The 20,564-nt window shown below is 34.4% G+C and overlaps 1 protein-coding gene across 3 annotated transcripts in view; it reads left to right on the top strand.

Annotated features, from left to right (window-relative positions):
- The window catches only part of LOC121422196 (endonuclease V-like), a 71,193-nt gene that overhangs the window by 11,375 nt on the left and 39,254 nt on the right, over positions 1-20,564 (top strand). For all 3 annotated transcript variants that reach the window (XM_041617089.1, XM_041617091.1, XM_041617092.1), the window contains exon 7: positions 7,385-7,450. In XM_041617089.1, the coding sequence (XP_041473023.1) occupies positions 7,385-7,450 (66 nt within the window). The remainder of the gene's footprint in view (positions 1-7,384; positions 7,451-20,564) is intronic.

Below are 20,564 nucleotides of genomic sequence, written 5' to 3' on the forward strand. Positions count from 1 at the left end.
GTATCAAACAATGTCAGAGTAGTACATGTAGGTCCATGATATACATGTAAATAAATATAATATAAATTAGGATTGGGGTGGTGGTGGGGGGCGGGGGAAGTCTGATGTCCGGACTCTTCAGCAGATGAAATATATATACATGTAGGATTTTTTTCTCAATGTATATGCATTATTAAAATAGAAGAGATACATACTTTGTATTCGAACTGTTTATGAAATATTAATCATAAAATTTCTGAAATTACTGTTTTGTCCAGACTACCAACCTGTCTAGACATATGCAACTGGGTAAAATGTTCCTATGTAGTCATTTTAGAAAAAATGAAAGAAACGTAAGGCCCCCATCATCAGAATGCATTTTGTACATTCATTGAGCAACTTCTGTCAATATTGATCAGTTTCATTTTATTTACATGCATTAATGCATTCATGAGTTTATTTTTTTTTTTTTAATCTTGAAAAGTCACATGAATAATTTGAAGGTTATTTAAGTTGCGCAAAATTAAATTCCTGTGTCTTTCATGGCACTTATATCATTTTACTATCCATCATAGGCATCATTTAAGCATTTTGCACTAAATAAAGCACAATTTTTCAGTGGCATATCATCATAGGTTATTGAGGAAGTGCTCCCTCTATCATTTGGAAGCCACTTATTGACGGAATCAGGGAATAATTTTACAGGTATCGCATCGCATCTCTATTTGCTCCACATTTTTGAAAGACTGCTACATGTATGCATCAAGTCTTTTGTATACATGTACATGTAGTATATTTTTACACAGGACTGTACATTAATACTTTTCTCTTATATGACCAAAAATGCTATTCAAGTTTGTAAAGCAAAATAATTATGTAATTAGAAATCTATCACATGCAGTTTATATTATAATGTTGCATACATGTACACGTGTATAGTAGTTAAGGAAATAAGGATTGTTAGAATAGTGTTAATCTCAAGGTGGTGCTGTTCACTTTCAGTGAATTGAGAAGCTTTATCAAGCTCTAGTCTGGGGTGGTATTCTGAGATCCATTTTATCTGAGATAGAATGTAATAGATATGGATTTTTGTAATTAAAGGTCAAGTCCACCTCAGAAAAATGTTCATTTGAATCAATAGAGAAAAATCAGACAAGCACAATGCTGAAAATTTCATCAAAATCGGATGTAAATAAGAAAGTTATGACATTTCAAAGTTTTGCTTTTTTAATATTTTTAACAAAAAAGTTATATGAACGAGCCAGTTACATCCAGATGAGAGAGTCGATGATGTCACTATTTCTTTTGTTTCTTATTGTTTGAATTATACAATATTTCAATTTTTGCAAATTTGACGATTAGGACCTCAAGCACAAAATGTTAAAATAATGGAATTCCACGTGTTCAGGGAGGAATGAAACTTCATTTCACATGACAATGACAAGAAATGAAAATATTTCATATTTCATACAATAAAATACAAAAGAAATAATGAGTGAGTGATGTCATCAGTTCCTCATTTGCATACCGACCGAGATGTGCATATAACTGTTTTGTGAAATGAAGCGAAACTTTAAAGTGTCATAACTTTCTTATTTTTGTCCGATTTTGATGAAATTTTCAGTGTTATGCTTGTTGAATTTTTCTCTTTTTATTCAAATCAAGTTTTTGGTGGGGTGGATTTGTCCTTTAATAGTCTCTAACCTCTCACCTTCCATCTTAGCATGGCCTGCATGTAAATGTATCTCAGTGAGACTGAGAGGCACTAATCTCTGACTGTTACTTTAGTAAAACTGTCAGAGAAAGTCAACTTGCCAGTGCTGACAACTTTAATGAAGCAGTTCCCTGATCATTTTGCTTAAGTGTTACATCAAGAGATCAAGGTCAAAAGGTCACTTAGGGTCAATTAACTTAGTATTTTATTACCATATAAAGGGTATTTTTTTGTGTGTGAATGTCTAATCAGTCTTTGCTGATTTTTTCCCCTTTTTATTTTTTACAAAATGAATTAAATTTTTCATTCTTCTATATTAAAAAGTAGTATCAGCAGAGGGAATACATGGACACTTTCACCTGCATGACAGCCAAAATTTGTGAACATAATTTAGAGTTACCCAAAGTTCTACCACAAGCAACATTGAAATATATTCATGAATTAGATATTCTTATACTACAGAATAATTATATTGGCATTTACCAGTACCATATAATTGCCTGTTGTGCAAAAAGTAGCCCTTGAAATTAAATAAATAGCCCCTCAAGTATGGCGATTGCCCCAATGTGAAATCAGCCCCTTAAAATAAAAATTTAATTTTTTAATTTTCAACCCTGACTTGTATATCTTTGCTTTTGTTTGCTGAACTTGTTATTAAAAAGTACACCAGACTGGAGATAATAGCCATGTTCAGATGAAGACAGTTTAGGTCAGAGTAAGTTTGGGAAAGATCAGAGAAGTACCTGTCTGAACAAGGTCATGGTAACTTCTCCGGTTAACCCTATCTTAACTGGGCTATTTCAGACCAATATATACTGGGGGGGTCAATTTGACCCCCCCTCAGATCTCGGCTGCTGATCGTGTGATCGCCGTGAAAATTTGCACGCGCATAGAGCCGGATGTAAACTACAAGACTGGATGGTAAAATTGTTAAAAAATTGATTCTTTATATTTTCAGGTAATTATGCAAATAACCGTATGAAATTTGCCCTAAATTTTCGTTTTTGTGTATGTTTTTGCCTTCAACTCAATTTATATAGCTAGTAGAATGCTAATTTTTGGTTGGCGTATCAATTATTACATTTCTAACAAATATCTACAAAGAGAATGCAAAAATATAATTAATTTCTTATGTATTTTCTTGTTTTTTAAATTCTTATGTATTTCTCTGTTTTTTCAGACCTTTGTTTTTTATTATTTTTTCCAATGAAATTTGTCGGGGACCCTGCTGCGATCATAAATAGCATAAAATAAATCCATTTAAACCAACAAAAGTAAAAATAATCATACATCTATGATTTTTGGTTGAAAAACACAATTTGCATTGACTTTGTACACGGAATCACGTTTTTGAGCAATTTCGGGTCTGACATGCACTTACAAAATGTTGCCTAATTTCAGAACCGCATCCCCGGGCGTCGCAAATTTGGTCTCAAAAGATGCGCAAGACTTGAAAGTAAAAAGTCAGTGAGCAGCACCATCAATAAACTTTGTGTGATGGCGTAGTGATGGAATTTGTCGGGAAAGGGTTAAGGGGACTTATAACTCAGTCACATTTCCCCTACGGCGGCTGTACTGTGAGTCAAAAACAGCCATATTTTTCATTTTCATTCAAACCACCTACCGTAAGGGCACTAGTATTCAACCTGTTTGGGGAGTTTCCTCAAATATATAGAAATACAGAATTTACCTGAATTTCAGACCCATCTTATTTTGAAGAGCAAATGCTGATTATTCTTTTTCCGTTATTTTTTTCTTCAACCAGTCGACTGTGTGCGCGGGCAATCGAATTATACAGCGATGGTTTTCGGCACTAGTATTCAACCTAGCGATTTGATATGGCCCTGTATCTCAATCTGCCCTTGTCCCATCCAACTATGGACTAGACCATTTGAGATGAGACCAAACAGGGAATTAATCAAAGCCAGAGACTTACATATATAGATCTAGATCTAATTTAGCAATCTAAGCCCTTTTGAGATTTGCTGTCTATCCTCACTAGGTTGAATACTAGTGCAATTCAGTGCAAAAGGCCATCGCCGCATAATTCGATCCTACGCGCATACAGTTGACAGATTGATAAAGAAAATACCGACAACAGATTACCCTGAAAACAACAGAGGTATGTAATTAAGATAAATTCCCAATTTCTAAATACTTTCGGGAATATGTCAAAATCTTTGAATTCTGCCGGGTTGAATACTAGTGCTCATACGGTATATGTAGCTGGTTAAAAAAATGTTAAAACAACTGTTTCTTACTAGCCATACAGCCACAGTAAGGGAAATGCGAGTGAGGTAACCAAGTTACTCCTGAATTTTACCAGGAGTATTTCACTACCGTGACTAATCAGTCGGAGTACATTACTCCTGTGTACAAGCCCTTGGAATACAATTTGAACCTGGCTGATCGCATTGAAGAAGCTTGTGCAAAGAAACTATTATGAACAAGAATATAGAACAGAATTGTTGGTGGGAAAAACTTCAGATGAACTGGGTGGAACATGAGACAAAAGCTTTGATAAGCAGTGTGGAAAGATTCAGAAACTAAAAAAGACCAGAATGGAGGAAAAAAATCAACAAAACGAAGGAGGTACAGCATTACCACTTCCGGAAGTTGTAACCCCCCTCAAGCCCCATAGTAAATTGGCTGGAATTTCTTCCCAAATCCCACGAGTGTTGTTTGGACACAGAGTTGTGGTAAGATATTTGAATTTTAATTCGCATAAAATTTCACTCCATTATGTTTGCATGTGGCTAATATGATATGAATTATAATGAAGTTTCTCAAGTAAAGTATAGGAATAAAAAATAAGATAGCATTCATCAAACTTGGATTAAATATAAATAAGCTTCTGAATTTTCAAATTTAGCCTTAATTCTGTGATAAAGCATATGGTCATGAATATGCAATGAGTAAGCTGATGCCTTCCTTAAAAAATGCTGGCCAAAATGCTTTCATAATCAACAAAATTTAAAAACAATCTGATGGAAAAAATTCTGTTTGGAAACAGTTTTAGAGGGGAAAGAAAATCATCTTAGAGCTTATTTATTCGTGCTCTATTTCACATACACAATCAAATAGATGAGAGAGAGGAAAAAAAGAAAAATAACAAATTATAATCTGTCTGCTCTGCCCCACTGAACATAAAAGTGTGGAGTGGATGATAAATGGAAATTAGGAAGATTAATTATTCAATTGAAATTGATTATTTGATACTTTGATGTTGAGTCTTGCAGACTCAACTTCAAGATCAGTTTCAGCAGAGTATTCCCCCGTTTCCCATCAATAAAGTTGCCATTATATTCTGGACGATATTTGACTTGACTTTTCGTGAGTCCAAAATACTGCACATTTCTTTCTTTTAAAAGATGTCAAAGCTATTAAATCCAAAGACTGTAATCCTTACTGTTCAAGTAATCTTTTATTTATCAAGAATAACAAGAACGAGGCCCGGCCAAGAGAGCATTAGATGATAGGATCGAGGAAGAGAGATTGGAATAATACATTATGATACAGTTCAATACATTAATATACAGCAATGTTATGGCATAGTCGAAACAAGCAATATACAGTATATAGATCTGACCAGAGATATTGAGCAGTAGGATAGGAAGAGAGATAGAAAGATACATATATACAGAGAGAGAAAAATAGAAGAAAAAGCAGAAAAGGTAAAGAGAAGAAGAAAGATCGGAATAATATATCATTTACTGATCAATACAATATACATTGTCATGACAATGCAAAAAATACAATGTAGATCCAAACAGTGGTAACAATAAAGATGCAAACACGTGGCACTGGGGAGTTAGCATATAAAGGAGAAAGCGGGAGGGGAGAGAGAGAGAGACTGAGTTTTGGTATAGAAGTAAGGGGGAGGTAGAGAATGGAGCAATACTACCGTAACTTGTATACGAACATGATCTTGGGTACAAGATCATTAACTATAGTCTCTTCCAAAAAATTGCATGAATTCATTGTGGTATGTTGGGTTGATATTAAGAAATGACAGATTTAAATATGGGTTGATTTATTCATTTCTTTATCCATCCATCCTTCATTCCCTTCTTTTATTTGTAATTTTTTTTATTTTGGGGAGGGATGGGTGTTTTGATGGCTTATTACTTTTCTTTTCACAATTTGATATTTGTATTCTGTCATTATTTGAGAACATTATGATGAATTTGCTACATTCTTTAGAGATTTTGGATTTAAAAAAATGTACATGTATCTTAAACCAAATTACCATACCATTAAAATTATTTTCATGATTTAGCTTTTCAGTTTATGTAAATCCACCAAAAGTGCATTCTTTAATATGTCATATTGATGTCATACATATTTTCAGTTTTTATATACAGACCAAACAAAAGTGCATTCATCAAGATATGAATACATGCCTAAAATAAAGATCTTTTGTGTGGAGGATAATTAAATAATTCTTTTACTGGATGGGTTTTGTGAGTTTACATGATTTTTTTTTCATCTGCAGTGCTGTTTGATTTTCACCTTTTGACGATACATGTATCTTATTACATGTTTTATCCTGTTTCACATAGTATCACATTACATATTTCAACCAACCTACACTGTAAAAACTGCGGTGTTAAAACTGACACCAATTGGTGCTAATAGAGGACCACACTCTGAGGTGTTAAAATTACACCCTAGAGATTAAACATAACACCAAAGAGTGTAAATGTAACAACAAAAGGTGTTGTATTAACACCTACATGTATAGGTGTAAAACTAACACCACCAATTTAACACCAGTGTAAAATAACTGGTGTGGTCCTCTATGTACACCGGTTAACACCACAGTTTTTGCTGTGTATCTTTTCTTTCTTTTTTTCAATTCAATTCAATTATTTTATTCCACTTTCAATTTCAGTTTCATATTTAATTATTTACAATTATGATACATTTGACATAGTAACATATAATCACATTGTAGTAGATACAAAAATTGATAACATTATAACATTACAATAGACAATTATCAAATTTTAATATGTTACACAGGACTTGTATAATGTAGGCCCCCTGATATTGTAATTACTTGTTTATAGCAACTGAATTGTTCTTTTGTTCAAAAAACAATATTTGAAGTTATGTAATATGTACATTATAATACAAATCATATGCATCATATTAAAAAAATATGTGTATACATAGTGTATATAATTAAAGGTTTCCTAATTATCACTGAAGGCTTAATTTGTAATTGATGGATTAAATATTTAGTAATCATTCAGGAGAAATGATTTAAGTCTTCTTTTAATTTTTTTTATCCTAATACAATAGACATATCATTTTCAATGTCATTACAAGTACCCTTTTTGTTAATTTCATTGGCTTGGCCTGAAGTGAGGGAAAAACAGTGTTGGAGAGAGGGCAATAACCCTGATTCATCAGTTACCTTGATTTATGTATGTGTTTTAAATCATGTTTCATGTTTGAGATTCTCGCTTGTGAAGTCATATGAATGCAGTTTAAGATTATTTACTATGTAGATATCTTCATTTTGTGTGTGTTTAAGTAGATTTCCAATAAACTACTGGAATTATAACAGATAATGATCAAATAATTAGCATAGAAACCATATCATCATCAGTTAAAATAGGATTACTTGATGACATAGATGATAAGAATGTAGGAGTAATGATCCTATTTTGTTCTACTCGACAGGTTTCTTTATTGCAAGGAGGAGAGTCCTTTGATCTGATCGGTGAATCTGGTAAAATATGGGGCAAGGTAAGCCGACCTTTCAATCTCACATTGCCACTTGGTCAACCACCACTTGGTCTACCACCTCTTGGTCTACTGCCCGTTTCGTCTCATTTCAATTCGTCTAATCTCACGTTTTCAACAACCTGTTTCTCTCATACACTTTTGCTCTAATTGTCACTTACTTTAATAGTCTATTTTCCGTTATGTCTCTTTCCCATTTAGACTGCTATTCATTTTGTCTGAAAGCCATTTGGTCTAACATAGATCAACTGTTTAATAACAAATTTTCATTTGACAAAGTAGACAGAGTGGAATTGAAATTGGAATTAGACTAAATGCCAAATAGATTAGGAGGGTATTAGACCAAGTGTTGTAGATCAGATTAGTTTATTTCATGTGAGGAGTAGACCTATCTAAGGCCGTGTTTATGCTTCCACTTTTCAGGCCAGAATCAGCGTTTCCAAACGTGGTTAGTCCAAAACATGGTTGCGTCCATGCTTACTTTCATTTAAACGCTGTTTCAAAACGCCGATCGTAAACTCACAAAAAGGTGCGTTTGTAAACGTCGTTTGACCAGAATCAGGCTTTCTGGGGAAGCATAAACAGAACCACGATCGTAAACGTGTTTAAATGACGTCATTTGGTACATGCTTCCGGTGAGATGAAAATCCGCGGGCAATACAGTCGTATTGCTCCATGCTTATCTCCACGTAATAACAACAATCGGAAAAAAAAACTTTCGAAAAAAGACGCGCCCAATTTGACCTCGCTTTACGATGCGAAGCCAGCTGGAGATCATGATTTGCTCTGAAAAGTTAAGCATAAACAGCACTCCCAGAACCACGTTTACAATCGGCGTTTTGAATCGACGTTTGAAATCGCTGATTCTGTCCTCGCAATGGAAGCATAAACACACCCTAAGAAGTTGACCAATTGCTTGTTGACCATGTGATTATAAACCACATGGGTGATACCATACATGTCAAAGGGACATTTTGACAACAATTTATAGTCTCTTAGACACCGTTCTCGCTACATATACCTTCCTAAAACTAATTTACTGGAAACTAGTTTAGTGGAAAGTAGTTAAGTGTGTAATGAGAACAGTCGTAGCGATCATCCAAATTCGTTCATAAAACCATCTTGCAATATAGTTTTCAAGATCGCTTTGCCTCGTTAAACTGGTTTTAACCGTTCAGGCGCGTAGCCAGGGGGGCGATCTCCCCCCCAAAAAATGCTCCCAAAAGAAGAGAAAAAGAAAAAGCAAAAAAGGAAGAGGAGGGCATAGGGTTGTAGAGTTCAGAATGATTTAAAGAGAAGGATTAGGGTTTACTCAAATACAGATTATTGCTCCAGCTTAGTATGTGACATTGGGCTGCCGAAAAGTATGCATACTTTTTGCTCTATGTTTGAATATATCTGTGATGGAATACACTTTAGTACCATAATCCTAAGCTGAAACCTAGTAGGTCTGTGAATTAGCTGGATAATTCATGAAATACATGTAGCTTGTTATTTTGCAAACAACCAAAATGACATAAAATATGTTAGATTGAGTCAAAGATTTAATTTTGGCTTCAGAGGATACAATAGCTTGGCCTTGTTCTTTGACATTCATGTCCGAAAGATCAAATAAATAAATTCAGGAAAAAAAAAACTTTGTTAGGGTCTGTCTGTAGTAAAAAGATAACATGTCAATGTACACTTGGCCTGCGTGGCACACGTCAAACTTGGAACTAAGGAAACATAACAACATCCAAAGTGAATTCATACAAGTGAAAATAAGGGAATAGAACAAACCAACTATTATTAAATATAACAATCCAATTAATAAACATAAGCATTATTAAACTAGAAAAGAAGTAGGACAAGAATGTGTATAATAATGATCTGAATGATTATGTAATGAATGTTCAACAAAAGATGGATGATGAACATATCTGAATAGGAAAGGAATGGAGATAACAGGACAATGACTGACTGATCTAAAGATAAATAGAATATAGGCCTAACGATCGCACCTGCATGAGCCGATCAACATACCAAATTGAACTGAATAGAAAGAAAACTTAAAGGGGAATGGAACCTTTAGATATTAAAGGCCATGCGTTTTGAGTTGGGCCCATTTCCGTTACAACTCAAATTCTCCTCCAAAATCGCACCATTTCATACAATTGTATTTTTTTCTTGTTTGACATCCTATACCCATAAAAGTATATATATTCTGGAAGGAAATTGTCTGAGGAATTCAAAAATGCAATCAGAAAAGGCATAGGGTAATGTCATAAAAAGTTAAAGGTCAAAATATGTGGAAAGCTGAAAAAACATACTTCCCAATAAATCTGAGAATCAGATAAACTTTACACCCTAGAGGGAAATAACATGCATATTTAAACTCTTTAGAGTAAGACCTTTCCAGTGATATATAACTTGTTAGGGATAACTCTACCAAAATAATTGGGCGCGATCATCTTTTAAGACAAAATTTCACATCACAATTTTTCAGGTAAATTTGTATCAATTCTTGATTTACCCCTAAAATATCATGTAGTCTTGCCTTTATTTGCATAAGTACACTTGCAAACACTAACCAGTATATTATAATATGTTTACTGTGGTCTTTATGAATAAAATATGATTTCATTTGACTCAAATCGTGGGATTTGTCACCTCTTGGCTCAAAGACCGGTGGACCACAGGTTGACAAGTGTGGGTCAGGTTTAACATATAGGAAAAATGTGAATGCACAATGAAAAGTTCTCATTACTGCTTTAGCTTATTTAAATTTAGTGTGAACAAAAACAAACATGTTATAAATAGATCCATACACCTGGCAAAAATACTTTTATGATGTTATTTTATAGTGTTATATGCAGGACATGGTCTCTTGCTACTGGGTCAATTGAATGTCAATGCACAAAACACATTCTAAAGATACAATTGCCTCTGTTTAGTGTAATCTGTGTACCAGTTTCATTCTCAAGTAGTTTTTTGATAATTTGGAAAATATTTTCTGAACACTTTTGTTCCAGCCAAATATGTGATGATCTACTGATTCATAGACGCAGTGTGATGTAACATTAAGAAAAAAAAGGTAAATAGCATCAGATGAGGGCTTTATTGCTACAAACAAGTTTTTATTAATTAAAATTGCATAAAAGGTGAACATGTATTTGCTATCTGTTATGTTACCAGAATAATCTGAAGATTCAGACAAAGCATATCAAAGTCATCACTGCCAGTCTACTCTGTCAAACTTGAAACCATGAGGTCATAGTTAACAATAGATTGATTCATCTCTGAAGTCTTTAATTAGTTAGTGCTTTTCTTTTTGAAATTTTTTCAGCTTCTAGATTTTGTTGAAGGTGTAACCCACAACTACATTTTATCTCTTCTCATTTCCTATACATCAGACAGCCACAATTATTTCAATCGTGTTAATTTCATGATTTACATCAATTAATTATACTAATTAGCTTAATTAGGTATCCTTTAAACTTAAAGTTTAAATTTGACCCACTTATGATTGAAGAATCAGCCAGTGAGCCCCCAAAATATTACATATTTAGGTACTTTGATGTTACACAGTCATTTAGTTTCTTAATGCAATAAAAATTTATGCTCCCCTCGTCTACCACCATGCAAAAATGGCCAATTGATGTTACATAATTGCTAATTACTGGTAAATGAAATAATCTTAAGTATTTCTTTTTTCTTTCAAGTAATTGGTATAAAGATTCCCTTTAATATGATACCAAATGTAGCACATGTATTTGAAGTTTTATGCCATTAGTCATTTCTGTGCTTGTCGTGCAAATGTAACTATACCACATATTTGCGGGCCCAACATAAAACGCATGGCCATAAATAGGATATAGGCCTAATGATCGCACCTGAGCCGATCAACATACCAAATTGAACTGAATAGAAAGAAAACTTAAAGGGGAATGAAACCTTTAGATTAATAGAATATAGGCCTAATGATCGCACCTGAGCCAATCAACATACCAAATTGAACTGAATAGAAAGAAAACTTATTATAAAGGGGAATGAAACCTTTGGAACAAGTAGGCTTGTGTCGAAACAGAAAAATCAAAGAATAAGAACAAAGAAAGTTTGAGAAAAATCAGACAAACAATGAGAAAGTTATGAGCATTTGAATATTGCAATCACTAATGCTATGGAGATCCTCCCTTGGCAACGGACAAGGATGCGTGATGTCACATGTGAACAACTTTCCCTTTGATGGACTGTAAACTACCCTCAAAATGTCCCTTCTTGCTTTTTCTTTTGGTGATACAAACTCTTTATCCATGATGTATTCTTTAAAGGGGAAATTTACCCTGACAAAAACTTTATTGTAAAAATAGCAGAAAAAATAATAAAAAATATTGCCAAAGGTTTGAGAAAAATTCATCAAATAATTAAAAAGTTATTTGAATTTCAATTATTTGATTTGTGACGTCATATGCAAGCAGCATTCCTACATAGCGAATGGTAAAAAATCAATGAAATTTTATTTTCTCAGAAAATTGAAAATGGTTTTCACTGTACCTTTTGTATATCAATAGACAAATTATTTCACACCCGATCATGAATAGAAAACAAAATTAAGCCATCAGGAACCATTCAAAATTTGAAATTCATGCATTTTATATTACATAACACATGGGGCAGCTGCTCATTTATGACGTCACCAATCCAAAACTTTGAACTCTAATAACTTTCTTACTCTTTAACGGATTTTCCTCAAACCTTCACCAATATTTTTTACTTTTTTTTGTGCTATTTTTGCAACAAAGTTTTCTTCAGGGTGAACTTCCCCTTTAAAAAATTTGTATTACATGCCCTCCTATAGAAAGAACACATGATCTACTGACAGATGTGATAATAGAGGTAATTTAAGTGAAATTAATGGGGAGAGTTGTTCACAAGTGATATCACACATCTTTGTCGCATTGCCAATTTGAGGATCTCCATACCATTAGTGATCACAATATTTAAATGCTCATAACTTTCTAATTATTTGTCCGATTTTTCTCAAAGTTTTGTTGATCCGTTTCTTTGATTTTTCTGTTTTCACACAAGCTATCTTATTCCAAAGGTTTCATTCTCCTTTAAATATGTACAAATACCCTTCATACAGTACATGTTATGTCATTGTATTTTTTTCATTATATGGAAGACATGTTTTATGGATGGTTTGAAAAACTTGTAGTCATCCACCCCCCCCCCCCTTTGCAAGTTTCAGTGATTGGTGTTTTTATTTGTCCCTCCTTTCTTTATGTTTTGCAATTAGTTACATTTATATTCTTGCATGAATCAATAGAATGATTGATTTCCTTGATTTTCGTTTGGTAGTATTTTTTTTATTTATTCAGTAATAGAAGCCATGTGTGTGTTGATTATTTTTCTTTTGTTGCACATGTTTGCTTTTCATTTACGTGCAGATAAGTTGCTTTTACACTGCCCTATTCCTGAAAAATCCCTTTCAAGTTTAAGAACTTAAAAGCCCTGCTATTAAGCTTTGGTACTTCAGTATCATCAAACATTCCTATCTTTAATTAAAAACTTGTAGCAGCTGTCTGATCTTTTTTTTTTCAACTGCCAATCTCTGTGAAAATGTCAATAAAGATTCAAATCTTGGAATGCAGTGCCCTCTGTTGGCAATATTTTTCCATTTTTGTACGAAAGGGCTCTTTGAGCACTTATCTTACAAATTTGAAGGTGATTGGATATCAGAAAGATATCTAAAGACAAATAGAATATTCTAAAAATGTCAGCATATTCCCTGGTTAAGAATAGATTTTATAGCAAAAAGAAAATACACACTTTACTTAGATCGGGAATTTTATCAAACAAGAAATTATGTAATGAAAATCACAAAAATTATTCTGTAGAACACATTTCATTCAAATAAATCATGTCAGAGCTTCTTGTGTTTTAGGGCAGGCATACAATACACATTCATATCTAGTGATAAATTTGAATCATGTACGATTTGAGGGGATTCAGTGACAGGTTCTTCTTGTTCTAGATACGTTATTTATTTTGTGCATCCACACCTGCCTCAACCAGATAGATTAGCTCCTGTATACAGTCATCTGCCAGTGCTCAACAAGAAAGAATCTTGCAGTCAGTTGATGTCCATTCCCTTTTTGCCTCACATCCGCACTTCTCATAATTTGCTTTCACACTGCAAAAACCCCTACCAGCTTGAAGAATTCCCTAGATCAGCCATTCTCAATTTATTTTGTTGAAGCTCCTAATTTCTTGTTGAGAATCTGGACTGCTCCACTATCCAACACGCGAAAGAGCGAAATATTGTGGTGTGTGTGGGGGGGAGGGGGTGCAGAATCCCCTGAAGAGCTTAAAGGTCAAGTCCACCTCAGAAAAATGTTGATTTGAATCAATAGAGAAAAATCAGACAAGCACAATGCTAAAAATTTCATCAAAATCGGACGTAAAATAAGAAAGTTATATGACATTTCAAAGTTCCGCTTATTTTTAACAAAAAAGTTATATGAACGAGCCAGTTACATCCAAATGAGAGAGTCGATGATGTCACTCACTATTTCTTTTGTTTTTTATTGTTTGAATGATACAATATTTCAATTTTTATGAATTTGATTATTAGGACCTCCTTGCCTGAAGCACAGAATGTTAAAACAATGGAATTCCATGTGTTCAGGGAGGAATGAAACTTCATTTTACATGACAATGACAAGAAAATCAAAGTATTTCATATTTCATATAATAAAATACAATAATAAATAGTGAGTGAGTGATGTCATCAGTTCCCTCATTTGCATACCGACCGAGATGTGCATATAACTGTTGTGAAATGAAGCGAAACTTTAAAATGTCATAACTTTCTTATTTTGCATCCAATTTTGATAAAATTTTCAGTGTTATGCTTGTTGAATTTTTCTTTTTTTATTCAAATCAAGTTTTTGTTGGGGTGGACTTGTCCTTTAAGTAGGAAGCCTTCTGGCCGAGAGGGGTTCTAAATCAACATAAAATATGAAAATACCAACATACTACACAATTTATTTTAAAAAATGATAAATGACTTTGCTCAAGTGAATTTTGTTATTAGGTTTCTGTATTTGTTCTTAATGTTTGAAAAGGAACGGTGATCAGTGGTAGAGCGTCAGTCTCATGAACGGGAGGCTGTGGATTCGATCCCCAACAGAGTCATACAAAAAAATAGGAATGAAACCTGCCTTCTTGCTTGGCGCTCAGCATTTAGATTGGAGAAGAGTAGTATAATAACATACATGGAAATGCAGGGCCCGCTGCAGTTCCCTAACCGAAATGGCTACTCTGAGTAAATAAAACATAATTTTGATTATCATTATTATTAAAAGCACTGTTCACATAGTCTTTGTACCAGTCGTACATGAATACATCAAGAATAAAATAAATAAGAAGAACACCATAAATCCTCCATGTAATAGGGGTTATCAAATGCTAGATTACACAAAATGAGAGGAAATCAATAAGCATTTAGATTTCAAAAAGATCTGAGTTTTTATTTTCCCTTTGCAATAAAATGATCAAACCTCAATTCCAGATTAATAGTAGATCAAACATTTATTTTCTCATGTTTTTTTCTTTCTTTTCTATTCCGGCTCCCACGCGCCACTCCGCAAGTCTCGGTGCACCACAAGTGGCACGCGCGCCACCATTTGAGAATCCTTGCCCCAGATGAAAGTTCTCATTATATCAGTTTTATAATAATCCTCACTTTTATTGTGAGAAGATTTAATCTTTTTTCATTTCATTCTTTCCTTATTCACTTCATTAAAAAAAATTACAATATGATATTTTTAGGGATATTACAAATTCTTTAATTCAATATTGATAAATTGCGTGCTACATGTACTTTTTGTGGGTATAATTTCCAATCAGAAAATAGCAGTGCATGTACAACTGTATGAAGGTCCCTGTATACATGTAGACCAGTTTTTCTCTCTCTCAGAATAAATAAACAAGGTTATTTCATTACATTTGTAAGTTCCACCGCTGGTTAGAATGTTTTTGGTTTAAGAAATTTTTATAACATTAAATATTGATTGATTGGCCGTATTGTATGGCAGCTGGCATTGCAGCTATAGAGTTTCCCTTATTGATGATTTCATAGAAATTTATCAGGTTGGTTTTTTTTCTGTCATTCAGCACAATCTTTTGGGATGGATCAATCAATACTATTTCAAATTTCTCAGTGGAATGGTATGAAATTATTCCGTTCAGAACAAGAAATTCAATCTTTTATTGTGTGAGGCCTGTTTGATAATGAAGTTGAAAAACAAATCTGATGCTTCTTATGGTTGTTTTAATATTTCAAAGGAAAGCACATTTTGCAGAACATTTCTATGATTTGATGAACAAGAGAGATTCTCTTTTTTTTCCTGTTGGCAGTACACTGTTCCACACGTTTTGTTTGGATGTATGTATTTGTTGAACTGAAATCTGCTTTACTTATTTTGTTATTATTTGTTTGGCGTCATCTGTGCCTGGAAGGCGAAAAGCGAACTGAATCACTATGACCCGCAGGTCTCTCCTCCCGATATAACTGATTGGGGGGAATGCAGGTGGACCACTACACCGGGGTTTCCCCCTACTCTTATACGAATAGTGCAGTGGGTTCTTAACGTGCAAAGGTGGTGATTGTCCTCAACACGGGGCCTCCATTGAACGTCCTATCCGAGGGAATGAGTGTTTTCCATTGTAACATAGCCTGCATCTATGAAACATGGGAGAGACGTTTACACACAACGCACTGGCTTCAGTCATCCGCCCGGGGTGGACTCGAACCCACGATCTTTGATTCGACGGGCTGACGCGTTTCCGACCGAGCCAACACCGCTCTCTGTGTTTGTGTGTGTCATGTTGATGGATTGTACACGTAGAGTGTGTTCAGAATATTTGCACCATAAATGTCAGATAATTTGAATGTCTCTTTTCCAAAGGGGTTGGTATTAAGGTTCAATAATGTGAATAACATTAGGATATTAATGTTATTGTTAATTTTATAAGATGAAAATCTATTTTGTCTTTAGAATGGAATAATATTGTTCTTGTTCTAGAGACAAACTTGATTTTCATCTTCCATGTATATTGCAAAATGTTATTCACTCTATCGTATATATCTATCACATCATATTAGTTTTTAGACATACTGGAATAGTTGGATTTTTTCAGAGAGAGATGTATTAAAGCGTAAATGATATTTTCTCGCTATGGGCATTGGTATACATGTAGATCCACCACTATGCTACTATACATGTGTGTGTGGCTATAAAAGATGATTTGAATCTTTAAGGGTGATGTTGATATGAAATATGATATTCAATCACAATCTGCGGAGGGTTTGAAATTATCAAATGACACAACTTCATTTGGGAGCTGATGGTCAGGAGAATTAGCTCATTGCGTTAAAATCCCTTAACTTAATTTAGACCTGCTGGCTGGGATGAAAGTTTGACCAACTATAAAGTAAATACGTGTACTCTCTATTTTATATAGCAAGTATTAAAGTCAAACAGAATTGAATTACACCTTCTTAATAGGAAGAAAATAAAAACAGATTTTAAAGGAGTGGTTTACCCTGCTAATGAATGAAGAAACATTATAAAAATGTTATTGAAGGTTTTATCACAAATGCATCAGATGATATTGAAGAGAAAATTTTACAAATGTTCAATTTTTTTTGTCCTATGCGAGCAGGGCTCTCCATGCAATATCATTGTAATTATAAATATAAAGAGATTGAAAGAGGAAAAGAGATACATTTTATTGAAAACAAAGTTGATGTACATGTAACTGTAATGTAAATTCGATAAATTCTCATTTTTGGTGAAAATAAGCGAAATTTGAAAATGTCATAACCTTTTTATTTTTCATCCGATTTTGATGAAATTTTCAGTGTTATGATTGTTTGATTTTTCTCTTTTTATTCAAATCAACTTTTTATTGGAGTGGACTTGAATCCCACCCGGTGCTATTGTCCTTTGGCAAGGCACTTGTCCACCCAGGTGTTAAATGGTACCGGGTAGCATGTGAAAGTCAGTGTGTTTAATAGATTGGCATGTGTGCACTGGGAAAAACGGCTGCCTGGCTGGGATGCTCCCTGACCCCAGGGAGTGGAGATGGTGCATTCTATGTGTGGAACAGTGAAGGATCCTTTAACCAGGGTAATGATAATTGTTCAATTGTTCAGCTTTGAAACATAAAGCGTAAAGTGTTATGTGATTATTATTCTAATATACTAAATTATGGTGCTTGGAAAGGGCACTTATAATCACTCCAATCATGAAATTGAAATATTTGAGAGTGGGGAAAAACTACTTGTTAAGGGTAGTCTGAGATCAAAGCAAGATTCCTTGTTTAGGGTCCTTTTTAAAGATCAATAGACAAATATTATAACTCGACTTTAAATAATGATAGTGGCCCCTCTGGTCCTTATGATTGGGAGAACATTCCCCTACAGAAATTTAAGCGTGCCGCATATGCTAGTAACTAGCATGCAACTAGCAGGGCGCTCGCTTAATAAGCGAGTGCACGCTGGCGAACAGTCCCTGCTCACTAAAAGATCGCTTAACTACATGTATTACTCTGCACGCATATTACACGCTTATTAAGCTAGCTGCATGCTAGTTACAAGCATGCCGCAAGCTTGTCGCACGCTTGCCGCAAGCTTGAAAATTTCTGTGGGGGTTGGTCCGATCAGGGGCCCTATAGGCTTATTCCATTCAAGACTTTTTTTACATCAATTTGGACTCACATTGATGACTTTCATTTTCGTTGGCAACAATACGGGTACTGATTTGGTCAGCGCTCATGGGAAAATTTTGTATGTGATATCAGAGCTGTGTTTATTATCTTGGAATCTTTGAATGGTTTTGATCTTCTCACACCAAATGTTGTTTTTTTCTCAATCATGTGGATGGGGTTACTTCAGCCTTTCTCTTGCTATACAGTTGGCGCACTTTTATTCACGAGTAAAAAGGAGGGGGAGGAGAGACCAATTATTATTTTTGAAGGTCTCGGCACAAATACAATTTGACTATTTGAGACTAACAAGCCTGAGGTGGTAAAAAAAATTGAGGTATTTTCTTTATAAATATGGAAGTTGATGATCTTGGCTTGATCAAGAAGTAATGAGTATGAGCTAGTCTGCTATGCAGAATCTGAATGGCTCGTTTGCGAAGCAAACCAGCCTGAAAGGGCGGGCGAAGCGAGCCATTTCTCAGTAGACCTAGTCTGCTATGCAGACTCGTTGAATCAGCTGAGGTACACACACTTTTTATTCAAATCAACATTTTTCTGTGGTGGACTTGACCTTCACATGTACATGTATTGTACATGATCATTTGTCTAAATATGATTTGTATCTTTGGAAGGCACTATAAGGCAGTACTTAGCCATAACGTAATATTGTCTACGAAAAGTAGTACTCAGACTTTTTTGCTTTTCACACTGCTTTTCCTTAACCCCATACTATCTGTGTTTGGTTTCACACTGTCTTTCTTAACCCCATACTATTTGCTTAGCCAGGGTTAAACGCCTTAACCCTAGAGCGCAATTAACGTGCAATTAATTACTTCTGGGATGGGATGAGATTGGCTAATGCTTAGCCCCATGCCCTACTTCTCATTAGCCAGGTTTCGTTTCACACTGCATCTCTAAAATAGCACCGCAATTGTGGAGCTAGCACTACAATAAGCCGGCTAACCCTGTTTTTTGCAGGGCAAGATATTATACTATTTACCGTGCTAGCCCACTTTGCCAAAATGTGGGGAAAAGAGTTGGGCTATTAAAGAGAAATTCCAGTAGTTGCAGTAAACACTGATTTCATGAGAAAGTCTGTAAAACCAGGCTTAATTGTCAGTATATCATCGAGGATGAAGATCTGGTACAGTTACATAAACTGAACTTTGTGAAATCTTGAAATCTACGCTGAAAAACATTCACACTGAAGATCACCAACACAGATAGGCACACGTGGGACAGTGTATTATTATTGCTGGAATAAAGACCCGACGGAAGTGACCGAATCCGCGCTTATTTTGCTTATTTCTCAGCAATTACACAGTTTCTCCCAGAATCCTTTGGCACATATTTTTTATTCATACAAACAGACACTTGGGTGGTCATTAGGCCTATATTAGATTCTGTAAAAAGTCATTTTGAGATCGTTACCAAAACTGGAATTTATCTTTAAAGCTTAACCCTGGGAAATTGGAGGGGCTAAGACCCCCTTAACCCCACAAATTTCTTAGATTTAAAAAGAAATTGTGCAGTGTGAAAAGCATATTAATATTATGTTGTAGAATTGTTATAAGCCAGTTCATAGTAACCACACGGGCAACTCTGTAAAAATAACCTTTCCTTTCTTTCTAGGTGAACCGCAAATTCCAAACCATGGTTTTATGCATGTTTTATAGGTCCATGTTTTATGTAAGCATTCCTGATATAACGCGATGCTAAAATCAAAGAGAGCAGGTGACTAGAATAGCACATCGATTTTCCATTTCATCTTTGAACTTGGCTTAGTGCAAAATACCAGTCGCTATTATTGGACACATTGTTTTTTCCTGTGGATCTAATGAAAAACATAATTCAAAAGTATGAATAATCATGACATCAAAGTTGGTGCTTATCTCATAGAACATTAAACCACCATGCCATTAGAACTCAAATCAGTCCCTGTAAAAAGTGATCAAATTCGATGTTACACAGTAATTGTAGACCGGTGTGAAAAATCTATATTATAATTATCTTTGAAAATCAATTGTCATTACTTTCCTGCTCATAAAAATTATTTGGCCTCTTATTAATGATAAACAACTGGATGTTATATTTTTAAAGTGGGTTTTGCTGAAAAGAGGTTGAAAATCTGTTTGCCCTTTTCTTAGAGGAAGCATGTACATACCATATCTCAAAGTCAATCTTGAATTCTACCCCTTTAATCAATAGTCCCAACTGATAGAGAAGAGTGGAGGAGTGGTTAGATTTTTTTATTATTGAAAAAGAAAATGTACAAATCCCTGGTTTTTTTGTTTGATTTATGGGAACCATTGCTTGCATTGATTATAAAGAAGGATACATTTTGTCAGCTTGTTGTGATGAC

The sequence above is a fragment of the Lytechinus variegatus genome, chromosome 10, assembly GCF_018143015.1.
Source record: "Lytechinus variegatus isolate NC3 chromosome 10, Lvar_3.0, whole genome shotgun sequence".
NCBI lineage: Eukaryota > Metazoa > Echinodermata > Echinoidea > Temnopleuroida > Toxopneustidae > Lytechinus > Lytechinus variegatus.